Here is a 16,118-nt window from a genome sequence, read left to right on the forward strand (position 1 = left end):
TTCAGCAACTCTTAACCTAAGGCTCCACTTAACATTGTCGGTGCAAACGGGCATTAGTAACACTTTTCGACTTAAATCAATTTTCAATGAACTTTATGTCTAGCTCTAGTATAATGATAAGTGCAGCTTAGTAGTTCAGTCAGTAGAGATTTTTGTTCTACAAAAGCTGGGTGTAGTAGTAATTTTTTAATGTTACTCACGTCTGTTGCTAGGGATAGAAACAATGTTTTCGACTTTGGAGGAAGACCGCTCGCGCTGTCATCTTGGATGAAAGGTACAAAAAATACTTTCGGCTCGGCCAATGAGATGTACCTAGGTAGATTTCTTTAACCGCATTAACATACAAAAGTGTCCGCCATTTTTTTTCAATATGGTGGAATTTTGCTAATTCACGCACTTAACCGAGATATTGACGCGTTACACCAACTTTTTTTTGGTCGAAATCGGTTCATAATGACGAAAGTTTCTTGGAAGTGATCTTTGTAAACCTATAAATATAGTGGTACCATTACAATAGGCAGAGAGAAATCTACCTAAAATAGGTCAAAAAATCCTCTCATTTTCTGACAAATTCCTAAACACAAAGTACCTACTAGATTTTTAAACGGTTGATTAATGAGTAACGTTGCTGTTGACAACATGCGAAAAACCGTCAACAGTGAAAAAAAGTATTTCGCGCACGTGTCAAAGTTGAACCTGAATAGCAAATTGAACTTCGCGCGCTTTTTATATAAATAACTATTTCAAAACAACTCCGTAGCGGTTGATCTTGCGAAAACAAGGTGCAAATAAAAGCACAAAATTACTCATTTTTTGTAATACACTTATTTTGTACTTCTAATAAAGGGCGATCAAAAATGAGTTCCTGTCGAGTCGTCTTTGGAAGTTCAAGTCAAATCCGATTTCCGGTGTAAACAAAAATTCCAAAAGTGACTGGACAGCAACTCATTTTTGATCGCATAGTATGCTAGGAGTTATACCTATCTGCAGAAATATCGATATTTTTCTCCAAAAAATTGCAAAATTCCCAATTATAGAGATTTATTTTAAATGTTTCTCGCTATTTATTATAGTTATAACAATGTTGTAAATTCAAAGTGTATTCATTCCCACACCACCTTGAGGTACAAAATGTGGTGCGTTTACTTTGTTGTGATATCGCTGAAAAACCTAATCCATAACGTCGTGAAATTACGCTTGAACCACGCGATTATACAAATACCTATTATCATTTATCAGCGTTTTCCTTTCTTTAATAGTCCTGGCCAGTTTATGTTGACATCTTGATTGATGCTTCTGATAATGCATTGTTCTTCCACTGCTAAGTCTTCGTAATCTTCATCCTCACTATCGAGTCGAGCCACATTTTCGCATGACGGACCACTTCAGAAGCCGCACATAACTACCATCTCAACTCAGACTTCCTGCAACCACAATACATGACATCAATTTAAGTAAATTGGCTGGTGCTGGTTGCTCTATCATTGAGAGTGGAACAAGCCCATTGCTACCAAGTTTCCAGTCCCAGTCTTCGTGTTTTTTTTTCGATTCCATACCAGATGTGAGTTGGTGGTATGTCTCGAACGCATGATACCGCAAATTGTCTTTCGTTGGTGGCAAAGACGAAGCAAGATTGAATTTAATTTTTGCTGACGATTGGGCGAAACGATGGTGGCGGACTTCTATGAAGGTGTTCTCTTCCATGTCCTGCTATTTTCTAGAGTATCAAACAAAATTTTATTTTTCCTTGGTCGAAGGTCGACGATGTCGTGCCGCATGGAGAAAATGTTCTCAACCACTTCTTCATAAACTATTAGCGGAAAATAATCTTTCAGCGTTTCTGCCTCTTCGTGGTTTGCGAAAGTAGATGTTACATTGAGATGCTGCTAGTTCTGACAGCAAAACAAGCAGATAAGTCTGTTAAGCACAAGTAAATCGCTGTCCTGATAATCAGCACATAAGCATCTTCTTCCGCTTGTTCAACACATTCTGTTCCATTTTCAGCATCCAAATTAGACGGTCTATATTGTGGTTTGGGAAAAACATAAAAAAAGTAAAATTACCGTCGAAAACAGGGAGTTTTCCAAAAACGTTTATTGCAAAAAATTTGAGAAATTATGTCTTCTTTAACTTTCATGTCAACCCTTTTTTCGTAAGATCAACCACTGCGGAGTTATTTGGGAAAAAACAATTTTTTGTACCTTTCATCCAAGTTGGCCGCGCAAGCGGTCTTCCTCTAAGGTCGAAGACATGGTTTTTTACCCAGATGTCAACAACATATTAAACATTACTGCTACATCACCTTTTGAAAGGCAAAGGCCTTATTTGTCGGCTCCTGCTGACTTGAAAGTACTAATATCTCCAGTGGAAAGGTCTAGTGACTGGGATTTCAAAGACTTTTTTTTCGTAAAGTATGTACACTATCTTTCAACGAAAACACTGCATCCCTATCAAATAAAAGGTCATTGTTACTTTGAACCGAAATTTCAAATGTAATCAATGCGCCGACGCCAATTTAATCGATTGTTTGACTTGAATTTTAATTTCAATTCTTTAGTAGGTATAAACGTTCTAATTATTAAAATTTGTCATAATGCCGTTGGATTAGTCGCTATTGTTTAAGCACACGTATAAAAAGATCAACATTAATTTCTGTGTTGAAAATTGCAGTTGAAGGAATGCCAAATCGAACATAATTTTAGTATTACCTACCCACTTTGGAGATATCTTTCGTTATTGAATCTAAACTAACTTAAAAGCTTTTTGCTATGGGTCTATTAAACGCGAAATCTTTTCTACTAACGTTATTATTTCATTTTTGAGAATAATTATACAAACAACGGATACATACATGCAATCTACTAATTTTGACTAAAATCTCTAAAGTAATTTCATATCCGCATTTCATTTTGGCAACATCGGATCAATTATTTGGAATCCACCCCTTTTGCATATTTGTTTTCCTGAGTTTGCGTCATTATCGTATAGTTTGACACAATTCCCGAAGAGGGCCACAGCAGTTACGGCGCCTAGCGTCGCGACGGCGTATCAAAGAACTCGTAAGATATACCGTATTGACCGGCAGTCCACTCCCATATTCTTTATAGAATTTTATATACGATTATTGTTTTATGCAATTAGCAACATTGATGCTTACAGAAAATGGTGTGCAAATACTACCCTACTTGTTGAACATTTAAAGCTCTTTCATTTTGCATGTGAGTAAACTAATGTGCGGGAAAGGTGCGTTACGTGAATTAAATTTGTAAAAAAGGCACTACAATGCAATCGATATAATTTGTACAGATATTCTTACATCTAGCAACTACGGTCTAATGTATAATAAATATAGAACCACCCTATAACACCTGTATTTACTGTGGGCGTTAACTACAATTCATTAACTAAGAAATACTTCTAATATAATTGCCAACAGTGAACAGTAAATCACTAAATTAAGCTACATGCTTTCGAAACAGACACTTATATGTAAACGCCATGGAGAGTTGATGTAAACGAACAATGGAAAAAAGTCCTGCCGTCCAACAACACCTACCGACACTCACATACATTTTTGAGAAGATAAAGGTTAGGCTATGGTCATGTCCCGAGGCAGCAGTATCTCGAACCAGTACTGCTGTGACAGGACAATATCACAGCCAAACCGAGACATAACGGCGACTCGCGGCACGGGCACTGACTGTGTCGAGGGGGAGTTGAGCTACCCCTTGCTCAACCGCCGCCATGGTAACGTCTGCGCCGCCGCCGGCCGCACCCCACATCACTAATGTATATCTACACATGAAGGGGAAAGCTATTGATCGTACTCTCTTACCTTATGGACATACGGCTGTCTCAAAACTTGTGGATAACGATCTTCTCTTTGTCCCTTGTACCTGAAACATATACTCGATATACTAATTGCAGATTTGAGCAAATATCTCTATTATTGTCGATTTAGATTAATCCGCAGACCGATCGCCATTCGTGACCTCAAGTTAATCCGCTCCGAAATCCTAGCGTACATCAGACACGAAGCTGTATAAATGTAGCCTAGCTGCAATTGGTTCGGAAGCTTTCGATTGCTCATTATTAACGTAAACCAACCTAGTTTTAATGTGTATGTACCTATAGTAATGAAATATTGTAATCACACAACTTTGAGAAGGGACCTATTGGCAAAGTCTTTTTGTTAGCGGTTAGCCCATATTAACTTTTTCCTACATTTGAAGTACAAAACGGGTTTACAAAATGTGCATTTTTTGCCAGCTTGCGGTTTCCTAAGCGAAGTTTGTAAAGTATTTGCAGTTGTTTTATCTTTCGGCATACCGTCGTCGGCTCACAATCGATTTTCATTGTGGCGAATTTTACTGGCATTCATTTGAATAGGAAGTGTTTCCCTTTCCGCATCAGTCGGTCATGTCGGATTTTTTTCCCTGATTGAATTCCTGATCGCTCCATATGTCTGAGCGTGCCTGCGCTTATAAGATACGGAAGTCATTGTCAGGGTTCCTATCTTTCAAATTTAAAAATGACTACACACTACAACTCATTTGCCTTACATATAATGATATTAACATACAACGATGCAGCATGTGTAGCGCCTGTACAGACTGTTCAAAGATCAACATTTGTTTTTTTTAGATATTGAACGTAACGACAAGAAACTTTCGGAAGTATGAATGCTTAGTGAACTTTTTTTACCAAATCCACATAGGTTCAACTAATATAGTAATTGCAGTAAGAAATCTGCAATATTATAATATTTGTCAATGCCAAAGTAAAATGCTGCTTATATTAACCGCGTTATTAATATTATTAAAGTTTGGATGTCACACGGCACACCTTTATTTGCATACCCGCGGGTGCTAAAAAATCGACGGGACCTAACAACAATATTAAATATTATTAAGACGGAATTGTAGTAAATACAGTTGAATTGACAAAATTCAGAACTTAAGTTAGTACCAATTAGTACAATCGGATTTAAGACCCGGTTATTTGTGTGAGAAAATAATTTTGATGTAACGCTCATCATTACTGTTAAATGAAATTTTAAAAATTTGCTGGGGCTAGCGCAGATAGCACCTGCGTATGCGCGTTGGTCCCAAAGAATTTTCAACTCTTTCTTTATGTATAATATGTGTACCGAATTTGGTTCCAATCGGTTCAGTCGTTTAGCCGGAAATGAGTACAGACGGACCGACTGACCGATATCATCGAGAGTTTGTTTGGTTGTATTGTATTTCCGTCAAAAAACTTTTGCGCAGAAATTGCCGTAGGTATTTCTTGTACCCTGGACAAACACAAGTTCTTGTCCAATTTCTTGGACAAGAAACTCTTTGCTGTATTACACTACAATTTTTCTTGTATCAGAAACGATATTAGAAAAGATACAAGAAAATCCATAGTGCTATATACAGCAATGTTTTATGGTAACTAGCGCGACTCCGCAGGCTACGCCTGCTCGTCTTGCCAAGTTGTCTTCTAATTACATAGATAACTGGTTATACATTTTAGCACTCACAATATTAGACGGTGAAGGTTGTATCAACATGGAATTATATGCACAGTACTCATGTAAAGTAAAAATTGCTTGTGGCACTAAATGCTTCAACGGTTGCGTGAAAGTAGTAGGTATTTAGGTACACTGCACGAACATTCATGCATCAATAATTGCTCAGACGCATTATAAACAAATTTGTTGATTTAACGTAGAGAAGCTAAATATAAATTAATTTCGTAAATTGCTCTTAAAACCCCTCAAGATGTATTATAAATGTTTCTTTTCATAAAATCTAAACAAAATAAAAGTAATCTGGTAGGTGTCTATACAAATTTGCATGGACAGCAGATTATGGGCTGGATTAGCTCATGAGAATGTAATGTAGGCTATTACCGGTTTAATATTTTAAACTTCTTTCTACAAAAAATAGACAAAATTTACTTCAAAAGACGCTATACAAAAAGGCTTGTGAATTAAAGTTTGTAGATATGTCAATCAAAGTGTCCTGCAGTTTTTCCGACGAAATTTATTAATGAATGAAGATTTTGCTCTACCACTTAACCTCGAATTTAATCAAAGTGAAGTGGCATAAAATTTAGTTTCTTCCCATGAAGTCAAAACGCCCTGTCCATTTTTTCCGACGAAATTAATGAATGAATGAAGATTTTGCTCTACCACGTAACCTCAAATTTAATCAAAGTGATATGGTATAAAATTTAGTTCCTTTAGTTCCTCTCCATGAAATCAAAATGTTATGTCGTTTTTACCACGAAATTTGTGAACAAATGAAAATTTTGCTCTTCCACTTAACCTCCAATTTAATCAAAGAAAAATGCCATAAAATTTAGTTCCCTCCCATGTAATCAAAGTGCCTTGCCGATTTTCTCAATTTTCTCAATGGGTTGATTGGAAGAGCAGGAAGTAATAACATTTTTATTACAACCTGAACTCCGCCCTTTGAGTAGATCGTCACGTAGAAGGATATCTCAAAAAATGGTGTAGGCCAATAAAGGCATTATTATTATGGTCGGTGTTTCTTGTGAGAACTCAGGTCTAGCTTAGTTAACTAATCGCACGGATTAAAATCAAGTAACGATTAGTGTGGTGAAGTTATGTAGGGTTCTAAAAAAAATATACAATAAAAATTACAATAGAAATTCACACACGCACATTGGAAATCTAGGGATAGTATGTAATTCATACTTACCAACATAGCTATTGATGGGCACAATAGCCAACGCTATCAGGAAAGAGGAAAACAAAACAAAATAAACAAAATCATTATAATAATTCCTGTAATTTTATTAAATAGAGTTTACTGTGTAAGTGTTTTTTTGGATTTGCGTTTAGGTTGAATACGAGCGGGTTGTGATAACGTGGTTTGTTTCTGAGAAGGAGTACCTATTGTGTTTTTTAACTGTGCTCGGGCCTGTAACTTTATTGGGTGAACCTGTCTGTAGTGCATGTTGCGTTACTTGTCTTTATGGTGTTTCTTTGTTCTTGAAGTTGTATTTGTGTTGTTGCTTGGGTTATTGATGGAGATATTATAGTATTTTTTATTATACCTGAATCACAATCTCCGTTTTAAACACTCAAATGCGTGCGAAAAAGGGCCTTTAAAACACACGTGCTTTAAAGTTGCTAAGTAACGATACTTCAAGTGACTTTTGAAACTGTCATCTGGATGAAATAAAAAATCCTCTTAGGTCGCTTTCTGTAAATGCAGAACATTTCTTTGGCTTTTGTACCTATCCTTTGGTTGAAGCTTTCACAAAGGCGCGTAATTTAGGGTATGCTTCCAAATCTGTTCCACTTTTTAATCGCAGCATTGCTTTAAAGTTTTGAATGAATGCACCAAAATATAGAAGATGTAAATACCTTTGACATTTCCTTCATATATGCTAGCATTATGGATGCATTTAAGACTGTATTCGTAAGTAAATTCCTATTCATCCATGGAAACAACTTTTCATATTCTTTATAATAGGCTTTACTGGAGTTGGATTTTACACCAACCAATGTTTGTTTAGATTTTACAACAATCGATTTAATGGGCGGTGTATTATCTTTTTCAACGGAAATCGTTTAATTCAAAAGACTATGATTTTTATAAGCAAACGTCAAGTGACATTTCCATGGCAATCGTGAAATTACGAACACCCAGCCCACTTAATTAGACATGTATTCGAGTATAACGTCAATATGATTTCATTGAATTTTCTATTTTTAAATTATACTGCAAGTATAATAAAAAATACTATAAGATACACGTGTATAATTGGTTTTTAAAGCACTTGCAACGTTAAAGGCACTCCGCTTTGCGTCGTGCCCTTAAACTCGTTGCGCGTGCTTTAAAGACTTGATTATACACTTGTATCTTAATATACTATTGTGAGCTAGTAGTGCTGTTTAGGTTTTTGCATTTGGATTGAGTAGGTACGAGTGGGTTGTGATAACGTGGTGTGTTTCTGTGAAGAAGGAGTTATGTGTTTTTTAACTGTGCTAGCGCGTGTAACTTTATTGGGTGGACCTGTCTTTGTAGTACATGTTGCGTTACTTGTATTTATGGTGTTTCTTGGTTCTTGAAGTTGTATTTGTGTGGTTGCTTGGGTTTTTGGTGGAGATATTGCAGTTATTATTATTATTATTATTTGTGAATAAATGAGGATGAATAAATGAAGATTTTGCTCTACCACTTAATCTCCAATTTAATCAAAGAGAAATAACCAACAATTTAGTTCCTTCCCATGACGTAAAAGTGTCCTGCCGTTTTTCCGACGAAATTTGTGAAAAAATGAAGATTTTGCTCTACCACTTAACCTCGAATTTAATCAAAGTGAAGTGGCATAAAATTTATCTTCTTCCCATGAAGTCAAAACGCCCTGCCGTTTTTTTACGACGAAATTTGTGAATGAATGATGATTTTGCTCTACCACTTAACCTCAAATTTAATCAGTGATATGGCATAAAATTTAGTTCCTTTAGTTCTCCCCATCAAATCAAAATGTTCCGTCGTTTTTCCCACGAAATTTGTGAACATCCTCCAATTTCAACAAAGAAAAATGCCATAAAATTTAGTTCCCTCCCATGAAATCAAAGTGCCTTGCCAATTTTTCCACGAAATTTGTGAATAAATGAGGATGAATAAATGATGATTTTGCTCTACCACTGAACCTCCAATTTAATCAAAGAAAAATAACAAACAATTTAGTTCCTTCCCATGAAATGAAAGTGTTCGGTCATTTCTTTGACAAAATTTGTGAACAAATGAAAATTTTGCTTTACCACTTAACCTCCAATTTACTCAAAGAAAACTGGCATAAAATTTAGTTCCCTCCAATGAAATCAAAATGTACTGCCGATTTTCCCACAAATTTTGTGAAAAAATGAGGATTTCGCTCTACCAACTTAATCGTAAATGAGGATTTTGATCTACCAACTTAATCTCAACCTTAATAAAAGAAAGTTGTTGTAAAATTTAGTTCCTTCCCATGACGTAAAAGTGTGCTGCCGTTTTTCCGACGAAATTTGTGAAAAAATGAAGATTTTGCTCTACCACTGAACCTCGAATTTAATCAAAGTGAAGTGGCATAAAATTTGGTTCCTTCCCATGAAATCAAAATGTTCTGGCGTTTTTCCCACGAAATTTATAAATAAATGAGGATGAATAAATGAAGATTTTGCTCTAGCACTTAACCTCCAATTTAATCAAAGAAAAATGCGATAAAATTTAGTTCCCTTCCGTGAAATCAAAATGTTTTGTCGATTTTCCCACGCAATTTATGAATAATTGAGGATGAATAAATGAAGTTTTTCTCTACCACTTATTAACAACACATACAATCGAGCATACAATTTAATCAAAGAGAAATACAAAAAATTTAGTTCCTTCCAATGAAATGAAAGTGTCCTGTTCTTTTTCGAACGAAATTTGTGAATAAATGAAAATTTTGCTCTCCCACTTACCTAACCTCCAATATTCAAAGAAAAATGGCATAAAATTTAGTGCTCTCCCATGAAATCAAAATGTAATGCCAATTTTCCCGTGAAGAAAAGAGGATTTTGCTCTACCAACTTAATCATAAATAAGGATTTTGCTCTACCAACTTAATCTCGAGTTTAATTAAAGAAAGTTGGTGTAAAATTTAGTTCCTTCCCATGAAGTGAAAGTGTCCAGCCGTTTTTTCCGACGAAATTTGTGAATGAATGAAGATTTTGCTCTACCACTTAACCTCCAATTTAATTTAAAAAATGCCATAAAATTTAGTTCCCTCCCATGAAATTAAAGTGTTATACCCCACAAAAATTGTGAAGAAATTCGGATTTCGCTCTACCAACTTGAGCTCGATCTTAACAGAAGAAAGCTAAGCTCGAGGCTAAGCTGTAAATTTCCCTCCCATGAAATCAAAATGTCATGCCGCCTCACGAAATTTGTGAATAAATAGGTTTTTGCTCAACCAACCTTAACGAAAGATGATGTAAAATGTAGTTCGTCTAAAAGCAAAGTGCGTTGTCGTTTCGACGAAATGTGCGAATGAATGAAAACAGTGTTCTAGGTTCTACGAACTTGACCTTGATCTTAATCATATCATAGGCAGGTGAAAGATGCACGTTTCTTTGAAACTGCGTAGCCCATTCCTGTAATATCATAATGTGGCAGATCCCGAATTTGTTATGGTACAATTAACATGATATTCAAGGTGTGATCTAAGCTGAATGAACGATGATTGACATTCAAAAACAGAAGGTTTAAGGTTGTGCGCAGTATTGTGCAGCACTGCACTCGTAAATAAACCACTGACTGGCGACTGCACTGCACTTGTTTGTTAAATTGAACTTGAACTTGTAAAATCAACGCGGTTCGTCTGATATCGTTCGAGATCGTTCAAACTAACCAATCGCAAAATTCGAAAAGCGACCAGTGACATGAGTTTTCGACCAGTGACATGAGTTTTTTAAAGAAGGATATGTACTCCTATCTGTTAGTCGTATTACAACAAGTCGCATTGTAACATTTGTCTTTCATTATACTTTTTTATTTCTAAAACATTTTTCATTCTATGAAGATTCTTCAAGAAATTTGTTTAGGAAGTTATCAAATAGTAGTTCCATTTTTTTTAGCTAAACGCCTAGACCTAGGCGAAATACGGCAACGGATGTGTTTTAGACGCATAGTGGGACTTTACCAGTAATAGGGAATATGCATGTAATTTTTTGAATTTTTTAATCGCTTTTTTTACATCGTACTAACATAGTAACAAGTGTTTACACTGTTAGAACAATTCGATTTAACTTGAAAAGTAATATTTACAATATTGACTTTATTCGATGGGTTTGAACGCCGCCGCATTTTCAGCGGGCCTTGGATGACATCACAAGCCACAACCAGTATTTAAGTGTTCATTTATTTATACAGATTTTCAGTTGTAATAGCTATTCAGACCAGAGCGTTCTCAATTTTTGTACAGTTAGTGAACCTTAAAACAATCTTTTTCAACAATTGTGCCGTTGATTCTTGCAAATCGACGGACTGTGCATTTTGTTTTCAAAATCCGAAGAATTTTCTTAGTTAACAAATGGAATAATTTCCAAAATACCACAAGAAATGTAAATCTATACTAGGCGAATAGAAAGCTCTCGGAAGGACCTACATTAAAAAAAATACGTCCAAATCCGAGTTCACGAGAAATCAGCTTGTGACTTCGGACTTGTTTTCGACACAACCAAAAATGATTTTGCAAATCGAGTCGCATCAAACGATTCTTTAAAGCGTGAGCTTTTTTATGCTTCTATTTTACCAAAATGAATGATTTTGATTAATCAGAGCGCCAAGGAGGGCCTATTATAGAGTTACCTTCCTTGTTATATTTCGGGCCATTTGTTAACTAAAAAAATTCCACAGTCCATCAATTTGCAAGAATCATCGGGACAATTTTTGGAAATGGTTGTATTAGGATTCCACCATCTGTAAACAAATTTAGAACGCTCTGGTAGTTACCCAGTTTAAAAGACCAAGTATCGTTCTGTAAATCTGGTTATTAAAATCTACGGTGATCGGGTTTGACATATGACAAAACAATATTGTTTTGTTATCAAAAGAAGTGGCCAAATACGGATTTTCAAAAAGATCGGGTGAATTTACTTAGTAATAACCAGTCAATAATCTTCGGGATTACTTTTATATATTTTTCCATAAAAACAATAACATTTGAAAATGTATCTTATAGAAAATTCAATTCTAAACAAATTCGTTTCTCTTCATTTTTTCCCTTAGTAGCACAGGCGATAAGTACACAAAAAACGTCAATCTGAAAATTTTGGGAGGGAACGCTGGACTTTGTTGAAATGTCTCAGGTTATGTCCCGAATAACGGACTAAAAGTCCAGACCCCCAACTGCGCCGCTCGTCGAGCTGTGGCACGTTTTTGCCCCCCGAAATCACCGAAATCAATTTTTCGTTAATATCTCGAAATGTAGCAGGCTTAGAGAAAAATTTTTGAAACAAAAAATGTTACTCATAAAATTTCCTACACGATAGCTTATGAAAAACTGATTTCGGTTAATTCGGGGGACAAAAACGTGCCACAGCTCGACGAGCGGCGCAGTTGGGGGTCTGGACTTTTAGTCCGTTATTCGGGACACCTAATCTGAGACATTTCAACAAAGTCCAGCTTTCCCCCCCCCCCCCCCCCCAAATGAATAATAATAATAATATTTATTCGTCATGCTATACCATCTGGTTTACGACACATCCAGTTCTACATACAAACATAATATAAAATACACAATAAAATTACCGATGGACCAAACAATATAATATGTGACTAACTAAAGGTAAAACATCTAACATCTAGGAACAAACAGTCATCTTAGTGTTTAAGTATTCGCGCACGAAGTAGAAACAATGTTCAAGCATGTGCTTCTTAACATTCTTTTTAAAATTAATGTAGTTAAGCGCTTTTGTAGATTCGGGAAGAATATTGTAAAACTCTACACGTAGACTATTTTTTTTTATATCTCTAATCTGCAATATGGTGTCCTAATATTTTTTGCTCCACGGGTATTGTAAGAGTGAGCAAGGTCGTTTGTAACAAAATTAGCTTTATTTTTATGAATTTCCAACAGTGTCACGAAAATGAATATGGATGGTAATGGCATAATGCGCAATTGCTTAAAGTAGGGTTGACAGTGCGCACGATATTCAGCACCTACCATCATGCGAATTACTTTTTTTTTAAGAATAAAAACTTTATATACTTTAGATGAATTACCCCACAACATAACACCATATTGCAGATGGGAGTGAAATAGTGCGATGCGCTTACCGCCTGTACTATTGGAGCAATAGTTAACGAGGTAATTGAAGTCAAATGCGATAAGAAACGACATTTTGCATTTTTTCTTCGTTTTTGTTTATACATAACAATATATTCCGGGAGTTTTCGGCTAGAGGGACTATGATTTTCGGATTCAGCGGATCTTTTTACATATAGTACACTTGATTTCGTTGAGTGAAATGACAACACTCAGCCCAATCTGCCCAAACTGTAATTTGACTGGACTTATGAATATTGACACAATAAATGCGATCGCGTGGCATTTGACGTCACTTTCATTCGTCCAATAGTGAAGCGTTTCGCAAATGTGAATTTCGTTCGCTTATTTTGCAGTTTTGAATTAACATTTTTAGCAATTAAAAACAAACTAAATAAGAAACTAATGGTTTAAGTATAATGTTTGGACAATAAATATTCGCGGGAGAAAGAATCAAGTAAATTTAAACCACATTAATATTCCCTATTCGATGGCTTCTTGCCGCAAATTACTTAGTTCTGCTTTAAAAATGTGACATGATTTTGATGTTTTTATTTTGCTTCTTTCTGTCATAGTAGGGGAGCTCGAAATCCACTGAACGAGAATGATCAAAATTTTAACCGACGGAGTTCCATTTTGCCCTATCCGAGTATGCTAAAATCGACCGTGTGCCGCCTCAGGTCATATTACTTACTGCGCTGCGGGTACTTCTTGCGGTACGTACGCCTAATTCTGGATTCTGGATTACGATAGGAGGGTGAACAGTGTCCACGCGTACTTAGGCCTCAAATTCGGGCCCTTTGTACTACCTCCCTGACTAGGGTCGCCCGACCCCTCAACATCACTCAAGCCATCCCACACGTGAGATGAACCTTAGGACGCTGAAAGGGGAGGCGGCTCTAATCGTAGCCATGTCCGGCCAGGATTCCCCCAACATGGATCGTCTCAGTTGGACTAGAGCGGGACATTCACAGAGTATGTGGTATGCCGTCTCGTCGTCTGTGTAACATCCTCTACAAGATGGTGATTCCACCAAACCCATGCAGTGCATGTGCTTGTTTAGTTTACAGTGCCCAGAAAGTGCCCACGAGTAACCTCAGGTTCTTCCTTGATAACCCTGTACAAAAACGCGCCAAGCTACGAGATGGTCCTCTGAAGGCTTCTCTCGCATGGCGACAATCTAACATCTGGTTTAATTATTTTCATTGTTTTGTTGCCTCGAATAGATTTTGTTTTTTTTTTTTTTTTTTTCGTCCCAGACTACTTGATTAAAATACAAAAACCGTTATATAATTGGTATCTTATTTTCAATCTTATGTTATGATGGCTCGTTGAAAAGAGAATTAAAAAATCTATCAAGTAATCTAAAAATCCAATATGGCGCCCATTTAACTTTAGGAAGTTGGTAAATGTTCCTCAAAAGTGGCCATCTTAAATTTTTTTTGACATCAATTCTAAATTAAGCGTATCAAAGACTGTCACTTTTATATACCTAAAACTTTTTTTTATATCTCTTATAAAGTATAATACTTTCGATGATATAAGACATTCAAGGAAATGACCAATTGAATTTATCGAATACACCCCCCCCCAAGCAAAATTGGGGTCCAGAAAATTTTTTTAAAATTTGCAGTAAAATAAATGGGTTTTGAAACAATTTCAGTTCGTAGATTTTTGAATACATTATTGGTCTAAAGGTGTAAGGCTTATCTAAGTCGCAAATATCATTAGTTATCATCACTTATCTTATCTCCGTCTCCTATCCTGTACCGGAGTGCCGCTCCCCTCTCACGAGCAGTGCCTGGAGCAGCGCTCCGCTGCGCCCCGGCTCTACTACACCACTGCTTATGTTATTGAGATGCAAAGTTATTAAATTGAAGGCGGTAGGTATTTTGCTCTACAACGTATACATAAAGCTCTCGCGCTCATACCGACGGCTGACTATTTTTTGGGTGGGGCGGGCGTGTTTGGTCCTTACAATTTGTCTAATGAACTATAATTGTTGTCCTAAATAACATACATGAAAATCAAGTAGGTATTTAAATATAAGTAAAGTTCATTAATTTTAAGCATCTGTAAGAAGTTGTGGTGAGCGGAATGTGTCCGACGATACTCGATACTACTTTAGAGTGATATTTTAGAAAATATAAAAATCAGCCATACAAATATAAGTGAAGTGGTTCTTATCTTCCTCACCTGGTATCTCTGTGTTGGTCACAAATTCAACTCTATAAAGCGTTCTAAGTACATGAGACACTACTCAGAACATGTTCAACGATTTATTTATTTGTTCAATCCTGTCATTGAAAACAAGTGTTTCTTACTTAGATACCAAATGTGAAAGTTTTTGTTTTACCCATTCAAACTATTTCCATAGCAACGGGTGAGCGAAAAGAGTGAGTGAAAAATTTCCACCCACTCATAATACACATACGCTGAACTTTTATTTATTCATAATTCATCACTAATAGATACAAAGCAACAAAATTACTTATAAATATGAAAATTAACATTACAATAAATTGTTAAAAATTGGTTGATTGATACCAGGGACTTGAACTTTTCCACTTCCACTTCTCTTTGATCAAATGTCTTCGCTTTTTTAGGTTGATAACCCTTAGAATTACTTTTTAGAATCGCGAACAAGGTTTTAAACCTAAAACATTTCATATATTACAACCAGTAAATTAATAATGAACTAAAACTTACTTGCTTTCTCAAAAACAAATAGGGTGCATTTAAGCATCGACAATATAGACCATAAAGAAGGGGCAGCGTATTTTTGTATCAATCCATTGAAATAAGCAACCACTACTTCTTCAATTACAACATTTACGTTTCTGTTCTCCTTCCACGACCGAAATTTTTCCAACTCCTTGATGTATCTGTCTGGATTTTTTCGGTAATAAATTAAATGTCGCTGCATTCGCTTCTTCCAAAATGTTATCTGGCACAAATACACTATTTTCATCTTCCATTTTCTTGGAAATCTAAACGCGCACACTTTTGCTACAATTATAATTTGTTGACAGATTGTGTCAATTGTTTTACGCATATCTCATGGGAACCATAACAACGAAAACTACCTACTATGTTTTTTTCAGATGCTTAAAAAATAACTATTACACTGTTTCTTTTTAAATTTTTATTAGTAACAGGATTGAACAAAACGCTATACAGCACTCGTGGAAAACTAAATCACTCACTTGTGTGTCGTTCCACACTCGGCTACGCCTCGTGTGTAATCTCGACACACGCGTGAGTGAAACTTTTAGTTTCTCCACTTGTACTGTAATATA

The 16,118-nt window shown here is 35.9% G+C and overlaps 2 protein-coding genes across 2 annotated transcripts in view; one reads left to right on the forward strand and one right to left on the reverse strand.

The window, feature by feature from the left end:
• LOC116163185 overlaps positions 1 to 16,118 on the reverse strand; it is a 49,219-nt gene that overhangs the window by 19,860 nt on the left and 13,241 nt on the right. Inside the window, exon 4 of the mRNA XM_031477034.1 lies at positions 3,836 to 3,896. Coding sequence (XP_031332894.1) covers positions 3,836 to 3,896 — 61 coding nt within the window. The remainder of the gene's footprint in view (positions 1 to 3,835; positions 3,897 to 16,118) is intronic.
• Positions 1 to 16,118, forward strand: part of LOC116163184 (RNA-binding protein Musashi homolog 2-like) — a 32,512-nt gene that overhangs the window by 12,230 nt on the left and 4,164 nt on the right. The window lies entirely within an intron of this gene.

This window comes from Photinus pyralis, unplaced genomic scaffold (genome assembly GCF_008802855.1).
Source record: "Photinus pyralis isolate 1611_PpyrPB1 unplaced genomic scaffold, Ppyr1.3 Ppyr1.4_LG2, whole genome shotgun sequence".
Taxonomy (NCBI): domain Eukaryota; kingdom Metazoa; phylum Arthropoda; class Insecta; order Coleoptera; family Lampyridae; genus Photinus; species Photinus pyralis.